Raw genomic sequence first — 16,311 nt, 5'->3', positions numbered from 1 at the left:
ATTTCCTCATTTGAAATAAAATTATTTTCTAAAAAAAAAAAAGCACATGAAAAGCAAGCAAGCAGTGGAACTTTGGGTGGATCTAATGAAGGAACTTGAATTTGTTCCCTTTGTTGGATGTTTATCTGGTTGTAACAAAGTAGTGGCCTATGATGTATCGCAGCTCGGCAGCTTCAGGTAGCTGAGACGAGCGCCTCACACACAGACAGACAGCGGTGTGAAGGGGCCGGTGGCGGTGCACGTCAGAGCTTCCGTAAACAACGTTCCGCTCCAGAGAATACTAAGTATTATTTTGGTAGTATAAAAACAGTTTTAGCCCGTGGAACAAGGTTTTTTTGGGGCATTCTTGGTTAAATTGAGGGACAAATGGCCCTCGCTAATTTCCGACATGGGAATTTATCGTTTATATCGTGGGATGACAAATTCTTACCGGTGAGATTGTTTTTGACGATAAATCATAAACAATAAAATATCGCACATTCCTAGCCAGCAATCACAGTAATTACTGACAGCTGTGTCTGTTCCACCATACATAAAGCGGTAAAATCACAAATTTTAGCAGACTGCATCATACCCAGCAATGGGGTCAACCACATCGACTCACTAAGATAAAAGTTTCTGTCAACTCCTTGCTTAGAGTAAAACATAAAGGCACGTCTTAACTCAGGTTTGTTTTAGATTTTACAAAAAAAAGGTATGAAAAAACACATTGTAGTTTCACCCTTCAATTCATGTGTGAAAAATAAAATTCCATAGAAAATATCACAGTTACATGTATATGAAGACATCAAAACAATATTTAAAAAAGCGATAGTTAAGAAGAGCTATAAAGGCATAGTAATATAAATTTAGTATATATACATAAAATATCGCACACACTGAAACAATTAGTCTGTTCTACGCTGAACTATGAGGCCATATCTACCTACTGATTAACACTTTGTAAATAATAAACCAATACCACATAGAATTGCAAAGCTTTATAAATGTGAGTTAATCTATTACAATCCATTTTCTGTAATTAAAAAAAAACCTCTTCTAATGTTTCTATGTGTCAACGGTGACGTGTCTTAACAGGAAAAAACTACAGTCACCATCATAGAAATATTTTATTTAAACTGTCCTGCACAGCCTACAGTAGCCGTTACTTCATTTTGTTTTTGAGGTTTTTTTCTTTTACATAATTTATTTGGGAGATGGTCACAAAAATACTTGCCACACAACGAAAACATAATATATACAAATACAGTTAAACTCAGATTCTATAGGGCAGTGGAATCAAGTTCACTCCAAGGCTGACAGAGTAGTTTGTTTAATCTTTTTTTATATTTTTTTATGAAGATCTCAGCAACACTTGGCTTCTGATGCCAAATCAATTAAAAAACAACAACCACTAAACAGTTACATAAAAGATATGGTGCAGTAAGATATAATACTTGTAGTAAAATATCACTCGTCGTCACAAGTGGCTTTGGAATATATTTCTGTTGGTTTTTGAAGAGAAAATGTATTTATTTATTTTTTAGTAATTTTATCCAGATACTTAAAAAAAGATTAATTACATGAAACCATAGGAACTTTAAAAAATATCTCGGTTGCAACCCACTTTTGGGTCACGACCCACCAGTTAAGAACATCTAACAGGTGTCCATGGTGCTTTGGTTTTGGTGTGAAATGGCCTGTGGAGAAATATACATTGCTGTTTTAGTAAACGTCCTAAGTACTTCCCCTCCCCCCAATATCTATTCGTTTTTACAAGTTGTTTTTTTTAAATATCACAAATGAATTAATGTGCCATCCCTATGTCTGGTACTAAACTAAACAAACTTATATTTTCTTTGGATTTTGTTGGAATTTGAAGCACCGTTACTGACTGACAGAAGCTCAGCGAGAGTCTTTGCCCTCTTGGTCTTCTATTGCTTAGGCTTGGAATACAAAAACTCTTTACACTCCTTAAATATAAATACCTCAAATGTTCCTGATCCAATCTGTGGGGCACAGTGTCACTGGTTCCTTCTACTGATGCAGCTGAAAGGTTGGAAGAATAAAAGCTTCTTTTATAAATCTCACACTTGTAAAGATGTGGATTTAACATTTCAAAATTTCCCTGATTCCATTTCAGAGTTATGCATTTCTTTGTCATCTTCGCATCAGTTTAAACATTTGCATTTTGTTTCTGTTTCATCAGCTTTCCCAAATCCAATGTCAGTACAGGCTAATAAACTTCCCAAAATCGTGTCAAACATGCTTAATACTATTACTTATTACTATTATTACTATTATCATTAATTTCATGTACAGCAGGAATGCGGCAAAACAAGCACAAGCTTAGATCATGCAAAGATTTGATATCTAGCCATTTTCGAGATTTGATATCTAGCTGTTTGCTACATTTGCTAAAGCTAGTTGACCACCTGCTTCACGGCAAAAAAATGTTTGATATTGTCCCGAAACATGTCGGTGAGGGTTTAATTTTCCATTTCAGAAGAGGAAGCCTGTCATATCTCGTCATACTACATCAGATTTTGCACAAGAAGTGACATTTCTGCCTCTGACCACTCGTTTATCAAGACAATATGTGAGTGTGAGGGTATATTCAGTGTCATTGTCATTTCGATGATTATGTTAAAAAAAGACTAAATGAAAGTAATTTCAAAAATAATAATAGTATTTCCATTTCAGAAAGTGAATTCCGTATTTTCTGCGATCATGAATAATCAGAGGCCTTATACACTGGTATGAGTCAACGGATTGTTTTGTAACTGTTAGCCTTGTTGATTATCCACATACTCTTCAGGAAGTAGTTTTTGACCTTCAGGCTCAGCTCTCAGTCGTCATCGTGGACAGGGTACTGCCTCACTAGTAAAGGCCTTCGATGTGCATGGATCTCATTCTTGTAATCATTGGCGTAAAAAAAACCCTTCCCGATGTCGTCAATCCTGCTCATGGTGCTGTAGTCCATAGAGACGCCAGAGTCTGCCACTGCCATGTAGGCGTAGCAAGGACCTTTGTGGATCCAGGACTGATTTGAATACTCAAAGCTGGACTGGGAGGAAAGGCGACTTGACTCAAAGCTTTGCTGCACTGACCCCAGTTCGGAGCGGGATTCACTCCGTGCTGTATTCTTCGACACAAAGAGCTCCTCACGGGGTAAGGCCTCCTCAAGGCTGTCATCAAGGTGGTCGTCCTTATTCTGTTTGTTGCCACTGAGCATGACGTAGGCGTCCTGAGACTCCAGCAAGGATGACTGTGAACTGGGAGCTTGGTGCTGGTGGAAAGCCCGTAGGCGCTCCATCAGCCAGTCATCTGTTAGTGAATCCATCTCTTGAAGTCCTTCCTGTGCTGCATCAACCTTACTCCTTTTGGCTAGAGAGGTCTCTGGTGGCAAAGGCGGGGAGACCATGGTTGGGGAGAGGCTGAGTTCTGACAGGACTTCCAGGGATGAAGGGCATTCTTCTGAGTGGATAAACGCTGAAGTCAACCACAGTTCTCCACTGGTCTGCCCCAACCACTCCTGTCCCAAAACACAAGACGATTAGTTGGGAGGAGTGTCTTTACAATGTTGTGTGTCACCTAAGATTCTTTCTTTCAAAGGAAATGTCACAGAACTAAGTCTTACCTTAAAGTCTCCACCGTAAACAGTAAAAAGACCTTGAAATTTACTCTCTGGTGTTGGTATCATGGGCCAAATTTTCTTCATTAGAAACCTGCAAACAAACAGAAACAGGTTATTTTTTACTGCTCATCTCCACATTAGAGTTTTATGTTCACTAACCTTTGATGGGACAAGAGCAAAGCTAGAGCCAGCAGAAGGATGATGAAGAAGACGATAAGAGCCAAAGACAGAATGAGCAGATCGAGTTCTGTAGGAGGAACATTCATATTTGAATCATTTGGCTCCAGATAAAATGATGATGCTAGTGAAAGCGTTTGGGATGTTCGTATGTACCTGCAGGCAGAGTTTCCATGAATACAGGATCACTCCAGGCACTCCAATAGCCATTATAGCTGATCCCATCCAGCTTCACACGCACTTGAACCTTGTACTTTGTATTCGTCTGCAAGCCTCTCAGAATCACCTGCGAGGAGGCGTGTGCCTCTATGACCTGGAAAGTGATTCTCTGTAATCAAAGCTGTCTGCTCATTGTTTCTAAACTTTCCTGCTACAGATATAACCATCGTACCTGATCCAAATGTGTGTCCACTGGAGCGTAGGCAACCTCATACATCATGCTGTCATCCATGTACTTTAGAGGAGGGGGCACCCAGCTGATGTTCAGCTGCTGCTGACCCGTGTTGGTCACTGTCACGTTAGAAGGAGGGTCGAGAAGAACTGCAACAAAACAGAGAATACCAAGAATACTCAAGAGTTATACAGCACAAACATTCTCTCTAGTCCCTGTCCTGGGTCTTCCTCGAGGTCTTCTTCTGGAGGTATGTGACCTGAACGCCACTTCATCTGGCTCTTCTCAATGCGAAGGAGCAGCGGCTCTACTCCGAGCCCCTCCCGAACCCAACCCGGAGAAGGCACTCCACCTTTTACAGGTGGAGAACCATGGACTCGAATTTAGAGGTGCTGATTCTCATCCTGGCCGCTTCACACTCGGCTGCAAATCGATCCATTAAAATCTGCCCCTTAAAATTATTACTCTAAAAAAGTTATTACTGCCACATTATGTGAACCCATATTGTAAATCTGCTCGGCAACTTTTATCCTCTTCATCAACTGGAACCAATGCTGCATCATTCTTTATATTTGATGCCGTCGTGGATTGCATTGGTATTGTATATCACAGAAATGGTAATGTTTATTTCTCGACACAAGAATAGCAAAAACAGAACTGTATCTGTATCATCTCTCTCCTTTGTAAAGCATCTTTGAGCTTTTTGAAAAGTGATAATTAAATCTTATGTATTATTATTTATAACACAAATGTGATTGTCTGATCTGAGGGCCATGTTTTCAATATTCACAATTTGAGTATGAATACAGAAAAGAAAAAAGGTATTTTATATTAATTTTGTGTTATTGAGTCATTTTTGTTTTGTCATTTAAAAAAAAAAAGAAAAAACTCATTTTGTGTGTTTGTTGTAATTTTTGTTCATTCATGCCTAATTTTGTGTGTTTTTGGAGTCATTCTGTGTTTTTAGAGTCATTATTGTGGATATTTATTGTTTTATGTATTTTAGTTTTTGGGGTCCTTTTGTGAATATACTTTAGGGGCAGCACCAAATCAGACCCGTCAGTGCCCCATGTCTGGTGTAGAGCAATACATTGAGGTGTTTTTTCACATTAGGTAAAACAGATCAACAGATTATAGAAAATATGTTTGGGCTTTGCATTATTTAACAAAGAGAGGAACATAAGCCTGGGATTTGTAAAAGATTGACACAATATTTATTTTATTTTATTTTCAGTGCATGGGAATTTCCGGGCTCATAAGATTATTGGTGATGCTTGTCTTAGAGTTTAGAGCAGAAAATGTGAGTTTAGGCAGGTTTCACTGATAAGAGCTGTGACATCGAACCATAACAAACTGGTGAATGCTGAAGACTCTTTTTTTTTTTTTTTTTTTTTTTTTTTTTTTTCTTACCTTGTCTGCACATGCTTTCGAAGGTTAACACTACAAGAAGTGCAATCTTTTGACAGCAATGCATATTTTATTATTGCAATTAAATAAATTTATTTATTTCATTGCATAATTGTGACCATCACCAGCCCTCCCTAGGGAAGGGTAAGAAATACTTTATTAAAGGGAGGATGTAAAAAAGAGAGGGCAGTGTTACACCAAGGTGAGGGGTTGGAGGGGGGTGGGGAAGTTAGCAGGGAAGAGGGATACAAGATAGGATATGGAATGGGTGAGGAATAGTTTTAAGTGATGCGATGTGAAATTGTGGTTGTGTATATTGTGTTTATTGTTGTGTTGTCAAGCCAGTTTGGTGACCAGTGTGTGGTTTAGGAATAATGGTGGTGGCTGTGAACAGAGGAAGAGGTGAGTGGAAATTCCATAAAACAGGTATTTGGGAACAACGTGTCTAAGGTTGAGCCCAGTATGAGTGTTATCCCACAGCCCAAGGCCAGTGCATCCATGACAAATGTATTTCCAAGTACCGCCACTGCAAAACCCAAGAGCCGCCCCCGGGCCCGAAGAAGCAGTCAGGCCAGCAGCTGAAGACTCTTGAAATATCTTAAGATAATTGAAGCCAACAAATTGATATCAACCCTTCTATTCACTACAGCTAAAAGTAAAAATGTGAATTCTAATTGTCAGAGTTCAAAGGTGTGGACTTGCAGAAAGAGGTAACTTACAGACCAGCTCGATGAGAAGGCTGCGGTTGTAGATCAGCTCTCCATCTCGTCTTACTTGGATGTCCATCTGGACAAACATCTTGGTGCGATTCAGGTGGCAGATGAACAGCCTCTTCCCGCCTGCTGCAGGGAGGACTTTAAGTGGGCATGTGTTGCTCTTTTCACCTCTGTTTAGAAGAAAGGAATAGGATTGTTACATTTCTATCAGATACTGAGTGTGTAAGTGTAACTGAGACTTACTGATAGGTGTATGTGAAAGAGTACTGCTCCACTGAGCCGGACCTTTCCTCATCTTCCTCCCAGAAGCATGTAAAGTCCTTCCTTCCCTCTGCAAAGCATTTGGGATTTTCAGGCTCTTCTCTCAGCAATATGTATGCTGCGGAGGAGACGTTTAAGGGAGTAAGGACAGGACAATGTGGATGAACAGTCAGACCAAATTCCATTCTGTACCGTCGCTGATAGGATGTAAATTGTGTACATCAGAAACACTCAAATGTTGCACATGGCAACATTTGGGGCTGGGTTAAAATAAACATGAATCAATTTAATTCAATTTTCCATTGTACGGCCTGAGATTGTTTGATACAATCCTAAATCCTGTATGTAATGCATTGCACTCAATTCTTAATGTAAAATTAGCGAGGAGACATCCCGGGCATAAAACAGCGTCCTGGATCAAAAACTGCACATAGAAAAAACAGGAAAGATCTGCACAGGCTGCTGCAATTGCTCACCAGTTTAATGGCACCACAATGACAGTGATGTCAGTTTAAAGAGGCTCTGACACACCTGTATACAGTATGTACACGTGACTTAATAGGTGTCACCTGACCATAGATGGTCACATGACTCAATGATAACAGGCATATATATATATATATATATATATATGACCACCAAATCTGAACAACTTGCTGGCCAGAGCTGATTTACCTCCATTTACTCAACCTCACTTTCTACAGCAAATCCCATACAGTAACTACAGATGCAGACACTGTACTCAATGCAACGTCACACAACCAAACTCTTCAACCACCCAAGTACTAGAAAGTCCTATGGTATCAAATGAGTTATCATTTGCAACACAAACATGCTCCAGTGTCCTTGCAGCCTAGCCTACATGGGCAAAACCATGAGACCCCCAAAAACAGAATCTCAGAACATCGGTCCAACATACGCAATCATGATCGTAAGACACAACTAAGAGCAACCCACTTTACAGAACTACATCACAATGTGAGCTAGGGATGTAACGATTAATCGTAAGGCAGTTAAAAATCGATTCATAGGTATCACGGTTGATATCGATTTTCTGAAAATTGAATCGCAGTACTTTTTTTAACCAGCAGAGGGCACTATCCACAAGTGTAGGCGGCGGGCGGAGTCTGCTAATACTTTCTTTCTAGCTGCCTTCTACTCTTAAATATGTTAATAAATGATTCATTACCCCTTTAGCACCGAAAGAATATCTGTAATATTACTTGAATATCTGTAAAAGTCACGTTTTTCTATTAGCTCTGTCTGCTAGCATAGCTTCTCTTCTTCACTGCAAGATATCTGCATGCCAACCGACCACTGTGTTACCAGCGCCCTCTGCTGGTCCAAACAAATATGACAAATTAGTGCAATCACGGTTTTTTTTTTTTTTAAAGTCCAATTGTTAAGGCACCAAATACATTTTCAGTTGCACTTTTAAAAGAAAAAGAACTATTATGCAGTTTTGCATTGTTTATTTTAGAACCAGAATTTAAATTAATAAGCTTCTTCTTCATTTGTATTATTCCTTTATTTATTTCATTCAAGATTTATTTTTAGTTAAAATGCATTGTTTTGAATAGTTTATCAAGGAATTCTTTTGACAATGAAAAATAAAAGGAAAATAATACAGTATTTTCTAGTTTTTTTCCCAAAAAAAAAATTTGTCTACAGTCCCATTTTGTAAAATAAATCGTGAGGGAATCGTATCGTGAACCCAATATCGTGAATCGAATCGTATCGGGAGTTGAGTGAATCGTTACATCCCTAATGTGAGCTCATTGCGATATCTGGGTATCGAACTAATGAAACGGTCAAATAGAGGTGGGAACATTAATGAACTCTTATTAAAAAGAATGATTTTGGACACACAGAGTCTGAAAGGCCTCAATGAGGATTTTGACCTCAGACCTTTTCTGTAATCATGCTTTTATACTACAGTGTTTGTGTAGCGGTTTTTATTTCTACCATCACTGCAGTGTGTCTGTCAACTTCAAATAGCCTACCCTGGGGTACTTGTAAATGTTTGTAAATATGTGTAAATATTGTGTATAGGGATGTGCGATATCGTTTATGATTTATCGTCAAAAATATTCTCACCGATAAGAATGTCATCCCACGATATAAACAATAAATTCCCATGTCGGAAATTAGCGAGGGCCACGGGCCATTTGTCCCTCAATTTAGCCAAGAATGTCCCTAAAAACCTTGTTCCACAGGACAAAACTCTCCCTGTTTGTTGTCAACAATTTATTATTCTATGGAGCAGTGCGCTGTTCACGTCAGCAAAGCCACCGTGGCTGCCTGCGGGGCCTGGGGACCGCGTATGTAAGGTGTGCACCACCACCGCTCCCGCCTCCAGCTCTCACACACACAGACGGCGGTGCTCGTCTCAGCTACGTGAAGCTGCTGAGCAGCGATACATCATGGACCACTACATGGTTAAAACCAGATAACCATCCAACAAAGTGAACCAGTCCAAGTTCCTCCGTCATGTCCACCCAAAGTTCCACAAACACGGGGACAGAGGAACCTGTAGCAACAATTATGAACTGGAAACTCAACTAAAGCTAACTATGCTAAGCTAACCCACCGACACACAGACTGGGCTAAGAGCTAATGCTAACCACTCCATATAAGGAATAGACAGCGAGCCACTGATTTGTTTATAGTAAGATTTAACACTTGTATGGAAAGATAAAATCTAAACATGTCACATTGTGTGAAATAAATGTTAGCATAATATTAATGTCACTATTCATCTGTCCAAACTTGTGAAACACAATATTTTTTAATTATATTTCACGTGTTCACAGACAAAGCTGGTCCCATTAGACTAATGTAACTATTGAGATTATTACACCTAAATATACTGAATGATTAAATCATCAGCTTGATCTGGTTTGATTATAGGAAATCAGTTATTTATCAATCATAACTTTATGTAACTCATAAGATAAATGTAACAAGATTCATCAGCAGTAAAAACACTGATGGAGTTATTTTTGCTTTTCGTGTCATGTGGATCACTAATAGAGTGATCACTCTATTAGTGATCACTAATAGAGTGATCACTAATAGAGTGATCACTACGAGAGTGATCACTAATAGAGTGATCACTAAGAGAGTGATCACTAATAGAGTGATCACTAAGAGAGTGATCACTAATAGAGTGATCACTAATAGAGTGATCACTAATAGAGTGATCCACATGCACTGATATATTCCATAAAATATCAGCTCATGAACTATTTGAGTCAGCAGATATTGTAGCCTTTTTTAATGTGTCTAGTATTGTTATATTCAAATGTATTTGTGTTTGTAAGAAACCTGTTTACAAGTTGGGAATTGTTTTATTTATTTATAGTTTTTTCATACCTATCAAGTATCCCGTTTTGGCCGGGAAACTCCCGTATTTTACCCCTCTTTCCCGCCATCGTCCCGTATTAGTATTTTCCCGTGAATATCCCATATTTTAATGTAATAATAATTAAAAGATGCCTTACTAAACTGAACACCGTCACGTGCCTCGCGAGAACGTCCACCTGAAATGACCTGAGTGGCAGTTCTTGCAATATTAGTGCTGACATCAGCAACAAATCAGGAAAAAACTCCGAACAGAGATGATGAATGAACACGTTCTGGTGTAAATACGTTGGAAACCGGAACAAAGAGTTTATCTTCATAAAGACCATCAGGATGTGACACAGTTACACGTTCTGTTAGATTAATAACTGAGATTATAACGTCTACCACAGCAGAAGGAACAACGTAAGACACCATGAAAAATCATCCAATCACAAGCTCCACAAATATACCCTGTTGTTTTCTATGATATATAATAGCTTATTTTGTATCAAAATACTAGTTTTAAGAGTCACTGCTTTTACTTCTCAGAACAGAGTCCAAACTCAGAGCTTTCCCATAACAAGCCATTTTACAGATTACATATCACTCACACATGCTGTCCCTTACAGGAGAAAAAACCAAAAGTGGCACATATTGATCAGCTGTTTGTTAATAAATGAGCCTGTGCAGCATTTTGGATCAGCAAATTTAACCCAGAATTCTCTTCTCAGACTTCCTTTGAAATAAAATTATCTAGATTTATATCGTATATCACCATTTTATTGTACATCTATCTTAAAATATAAGGGATACTGGAGCTTGGCTGGGCGGGTGGGACGGCTCATAGTGGGCGCCAGAAAGTTTCCCTTATTTTCAAATCCAAAACTTAACAGGTATGAGTTTTTTATTTATCATAATGTTTATCGTTATCGTGATGAATACCAGAAATTATCGGGATAATTGTTTTAGTCCATATCACCCATCCCTAATTGTGTATTTGTAAATATAGTATTCAACTATATACTATATACTAACTATATATATATAAAGTCTGTTGTCCATCTATGGTCAGGTGACACCTATTAAGTCACTTGTATATATTCAGGTGTGTCAGAGCCTCTGTCTGATGAAGGGCTGATTCCCATGACGTCACTGTGGTGCTAATAAAATGGTGATCAATAGCCGCAGTCTGGAGAATCTTTGTTGGTTTATTCCAATTCTTAATGTAAATATTAATGTTTTTAATACCGCACCATGTTAACGATAGTTTCACGCATTTAATGATGTTGATCCCTGAGAATCCATCAATATTCAAGTAAAAATGCGTCTTAAATATCCTATAACCGAACTGAAAGTAGAAATTAATCGCCAATCAAATTAAGCTTTTGTAATTGGATCAGTTCCATATTTGATCTGTATTGTATGACTATGCTCAACATATGAACTAAACATAAAACTTTTAACACACCAGAGTTTGATCATCTTACAATAATAAAGGACAAGTCAGCTCAGACCCACCTTTCCTCTCCAAGTCCCGCGAGCCTTGAACGACGGATCGCGTGGCGCAGGTCATCATCACCACCAACAGTGCCAGCAGTGGGCTCAGGTGGTCACATGACATCCTTCACTCTCTACCTGAGCAGAAAGACGTCTGTGCACCTGAGGGCGCGTGCACGTGCTTCACCGGAGGACGAGCAGCGGCTGATTCTTGTTTTGTTCAGATGACATCCGTGGATAAGCAACGTGGGCACGCGCCTGCTCGTGGGTGATAAGAAGAAGAACAGTCGAGGTATTTACGTTTGACTGAAGGACTTTCAGAGGAGAGGTGGAGCCATGGACACGTTACTACACTGGAGGAGGTCCTGTTTGTGGGCGGGATGGAGAACAACAATATCTGTGCGTAAAAGCGCGCATGGATGGATGGATGGTTACATGGATGGATGGATGAATAGATAGATGGATGGGATGTGGGTTGACGGACTGATAGACAGATGGATAAAAAAAGTTGATCTGGATCAGGACTTTTAACATTATGAACCCTCATAACGGAAACCACATCGCCTCCCACGACATGGAGCGAGTTTTAAACGGTTTCTTATCACCATGTTCCACTCAGCTTTATCGGAGGTGCAATAACCCACAGATAAAATAGCTAAGCTCCGCCCCTTCAGTTTGAATGTATTTCAGCGCGTCTTTGCAAAGCCTCCAGTGTTAGATCCAGTTACAGTACACACATAAATCATTGCTTCCTGAAGCTTCTGGGTTCATGCCCACATCCCTGCAGTGGAGAGGTGAAGGACATGCTGAGGAAATGTGTGGCCTACTGGTGCCTGACACCACAATTAAGAAGCTTGATGAGTTTCAGGAAACAGGAACATAAATCATAACAAGAAGACAGTCATCAACACCCCCCGCCAGAATGATTGTCATTATACTGTAACTGTCCTAAATCTAAGAACTTAGATGTATACATAAGAAAATATGATCACATCAGAATATAAGATTGCTATGTGAAATGATTTGCAAGAAAAGCTGTCCCCTTTGAAGATACCTCGAACAAAGTAAATGAAATGACACAAGGGCAAAAACTACGGAAAAACTATTTGCGCACTTCTCATTTTCGAGCTCCATCAAGGTATTGATACCCTGAAGCCACACACTGAATTTGGTTATCCTATCTTAAACAGAAAAGCTGTCCCCTTTAACTCGGATGGATGGGGCTCAAACCTAATATATATCCCCCTTCCCACTTTGTGGCGGGGAATAATAACCTTTTTCAGGATTAAGTTATGAAAAAAATGAAAGACACACTACAATTTTAATGAATATATTTATTGAACATACAGGGCACAGGCTACACATTTAAACTACTTCCATTCATCGTTATTTTAATTACACACTTTTTATAACATGGTTTCCAATGTTTAAATAAAAACAAGCAAATGTTTGAATCTCCTAAAGCTATCATTAGAAAACAACATGTAAATGGTCCTGCGTTAACCACTGCCTGGTACAGAAATGCACCACATTAGCCAGAAACTGAACAAAGTATTGTAAAAGCCAAAAAGGAGCCACTGCTGTGACATTAACACGCACTTGAACACATGTGCAGTAGTTGAGGTTCCTGTGATTATTTAATCCAACAGAGTGAACGAGCCTTCACCTCCAACAACTGTCTAACGTTACAAGCTTCCACGAGCGCTCACTTTGATGATAGACCAACTATCTATGCTGAGCAGCACATGCTGACAGCACTGATAGCTGACCAGTGACCACAGGCCTGGGCCTGCTGGGGGGAGTGGGCTGACCACTAGCACTGACCAACCACAAAGACTTTGGCACGACAACAACAGAGTGCAGAAGCTGATGTTGATACAGGCAGACAGTTGGACACACACAAGCCAACAATGCAGAAAGGTTTACACCATTAAATTACAAATGAAAATAATTCATTTAAGGAGAGAATCCAAATGATCAAAAAAAAAACAAATCACTACTTCAAAATAATATTTATTGAAAATGTTGAAGCCGTTATTAAAAGCCAAATAATATTTATGCAATTTTAATTTCTGAACCTAAAGGCCATTCTTCAGATTCTTCAAATAAATCAACTCCTGATTAATTTTACAAGACTGACTAATAATTATAAGACAAAGGATTGCCTCAATGCTGACCTGCAGTATAGTTGAAACTAAAGTTAAGAGTTTATTTCTATTATCAGCTTACTACTTATCTACTTTTAATCATTGCAAATGTATCCATCTTCAGTGAATGTAAATGTTTACATCTGAAGAAAGTCTTTTAGAAATTATAATAGTGCTCATTTCACAGACTATAAAATTAGGCGCGCTGCTGCGTTCGCCGATCAACTTTATAAACAGAGCAGCTGCTACAGGCTCCTCCTGTTACCGGAGACAGAGGCTGCAGAGCCCCTCCCCCCGCTAGCAGAGCGTGAAGCACGCTCTTCAATCCCAGGCAGGTTTTAAACTTTCAAAGCATCTTTTAACTGTTTAACTCAGCGTTTGTTTTTCAGTGGGTCTACATGTTGTGTCGGAGCTGTATTTAACGAGGAGCTGGCTGGAGGTTTGGTGTGTGTGTTTCTTTCCCCCTCTCTCTGCTTCTCACTCAGTGCTGCGCTGAGATTTGTTTTTCACTTTGAGAAGCAGTTTCCTACTTGATTGAATATTTATTCTTGTTAATGTTAATGCAATTTAGAACAGAAAGTTGAACAGTTTGTTGCTTTATGCACATCTGACATCACGTTATTTTCCTCTGCCAATTTATGTTCTGGGGTTGAGTTGGAATGGACTATTATTCATGGTTTATTTTTGTGTTTAATACTATAATTACAGTATATATATTTATACTCCATAATCCTGTTAATAAAATATATCTTCAGTCAGGCCAACTTTTGTCAAAGCTATTTTCAGGACAAGGACGAACAGTTCTTTCATAATTTCATGAGATGTTTCTTGTTCTACATCCCGTTTATATTATTTGTTAAATATTTTTTACTTGGTGTCGTTCTATCTCACCTTTGTTAATTACAATAAATGTTCCTTTTTTTAATTGTGACTTGTACCATTTGTTGTCATCATTGTCATTGTCATTATGATGTAAATTGAGGGAGCAAAAGTAGTATCGGCTCAAGAAAATCGGCAGTCTATCAGTCATCGGCTAAGGCTGGTGGAAAAAAATCGGCATTGGCCCTAAAAAACCCATATCGGTCGATCCCTAAAATATAATATATACTGTACCTGAGATTTTAGATGCAGTCCGATAAAATCCAATATTTGTTTTCTGGCTGATATCAGACCAATATCTGATATCTATATCGGATCGGGACACCCCTATTGAATGTGTCAACATTTTATTCGTTGCTTCTTTTTTTTTTTTTTTTTTTTTTACTATATAGGAACTCATGCTGCTACTCCCACCTACACACTGTATTTATATATTAGTTTTAGTATTTGGTATTAGTAAATGTTTTATCTGTTGTAAAAATTGTATGTCTACCTTTAGTATAGGAATGTCTTTTCTGTTGTGCCTGAGCACTTTATCTGTTCACCGTGGGAAGTGAGAAACGTCTTCTCGATTCCCTTGTATGTTTGTGCATGCAAAGGAATTGACAATAAAGCTGACTTTGACTTTGACTTTTTAGATGTTAAATATAAGCAGTCCTAGGATGTGCAATCCAATCTGAAAAGATCAACTTGTTAACACTGAAGAGGCAACAATAAGAAGACATTTTGGCATTGAGGTAACCTGATGCATGAGTGTAAGAGCTCACTGCCTTCACCTAAAACCATCACATGTGAGTTCCAGTGGGAAAACGATAAGGTCACTCTCCTGCAGCGCTGCACTCAAGGCTTCAAGTTGGTTTACCAACACACACACACACACACTGCAACCCTTCTTTCAGGGCGGCTGGTGCTCAAACTTTAGTTTTGTGGATCAATGAGACATTTAGTAATCAGAAGTAATATAAACTCTTCTTTGGATTCTTTCTGATCCGGTTCAGAGAAAATTACAGCAAGTAAAACTCCAGTGTCTTCCTAGCAATTGCCAGTAATTCATATCATCTTCCACGATTTGTTTTGAAAGCGCTTTGGAGAGATGCCGACTTCTTTTGACTCTTTTGGATGTTGGCAAATTATTAAAAATGGCATTTTTACAACCACTGCACATGGTGTTTTGTCATCATGTGCAGTGATCAGTATGTCTTAAAGGAGCCCCAAAGAATGAAAGGCAGTGAACTGAGCTCCTCGTCAGCTGAAGATGTTTAGTGTTTGACTAGAATAGACGAGTCAGTGCATCACAGTGTTCTCAGGGCCTTAACTCATGAAAGCAGCATCAGAGTAAGAGTTAGGGAGGCTCAGAGGTGTTGAAATAGCAACACATTCAGTGGCTGATGCTCCTGCACATCCTCAACAGTGGCCGTCATGTTACAAATCAGCACATTTGCTACCATTCATACATTTCTCATCAAAACGATGAATTGGGAGACCAAGTTAAATTCCTATTATGTGAAACAGAAACAAAGTAGCACAGTCAAAAGGTCCGGGGCTTTACTAACCTTGTGTGTCGTTTGAATATTCTCCCCATGCAAACTTTGGCTTTGTTCAAAACCATGTTTGTTAGGTTATAATCTTTATGTCTGCCTACAAAGCTCTGAATCACATCCTATGAATATTATGCAATGAAGTGTGAGTTTGTCATTTGTTTAGAGGAGTGGCTTTTTTTTTAGGTCTACTTGCTTGTTTGGAAACAATTGAACTGGATTTTTTATTTTTTTATTTATTTATTCAGTTTATTTCCGACATGGTTACATTCTCTTTTTTTTTTTTTTTTGTACATGCCGAAAAAGGAGACGAGAGAAGCAGTTTGCTTATCTGGGT

General features: G+C 38.8%; 1 protein-coding gene across 5 annotated transcripts; it reads right to left on the bottom strand.

The window, feature by feature from the left end:
- Window positions 1-65: 65 nt before the first annotated feature.
- On the bottom strand, window positions 66-11,604 carry epor (erythropoietin receptor). Of its 5 annotated transcripts, none has more exons than XR_003674629.1 (10): window positions 11,432-11,604; window positions 6,551-6,686; window positions 6,311-6,477; window positions 4,185-4,333; window positions 3,950-4,106; window positions 3,776-3,863; window positions 3,620-3,707; window positions 2,791-3,514; window positions 1,968-2,028; window positions 66-1,679 (listed from the first exon to the last, which is right to left on the bottom strand). XR_003674629.1 is itself a non-coding variant. In XM_028455092.1 (10 exons), the coding sequence occupies exons 1-9, from the start codon at window positions 11,532-11,534 to the stop codon at window positions 2,004-2,006; spliced, it is 1,338 nt and encodes a 445-aa protein (XP_028310893.1). In that variant the 5' UTR covers window positions 11,535-11,604; the 3' UTR covers window positions 1,656-1,679; window positions 1,968-2,003. The 5 variants fall into 5 exon arrangements, 4 of the variants coding, with proteins under 4 accessions (XP_028310891.1, XP_028310892.1, XP_028310890.1 ...); XM_028455092.1 differs by having other exon boundaries at window positions 1,656-1,679; window positions 3,090-3,514; XM_028455090.1 differs by having other exon boundaries at window positions 66-2,028.
- Window positions 11,605-16,311: the final 4,707 nt, after the last annotated feature.

Source organism: Gouania willdenowi, chromosome 8, assembly GCF_900634775.1.
Source record: "Gouania willdenowi chromosome 8, fGouWil2.1, whole genome shotgun sequence".
Lineage (NCBI taxonomy): Eukaryota > Metazoa > Chordata > Actinopteri > Blenniiformes > Gobiesocidae > Gouania > Gouania willdenowi.
Note: the sequence above shows the minus strand (reverse complement) of the source record. Positions and strands in the feature narration are given on the sequence as shown.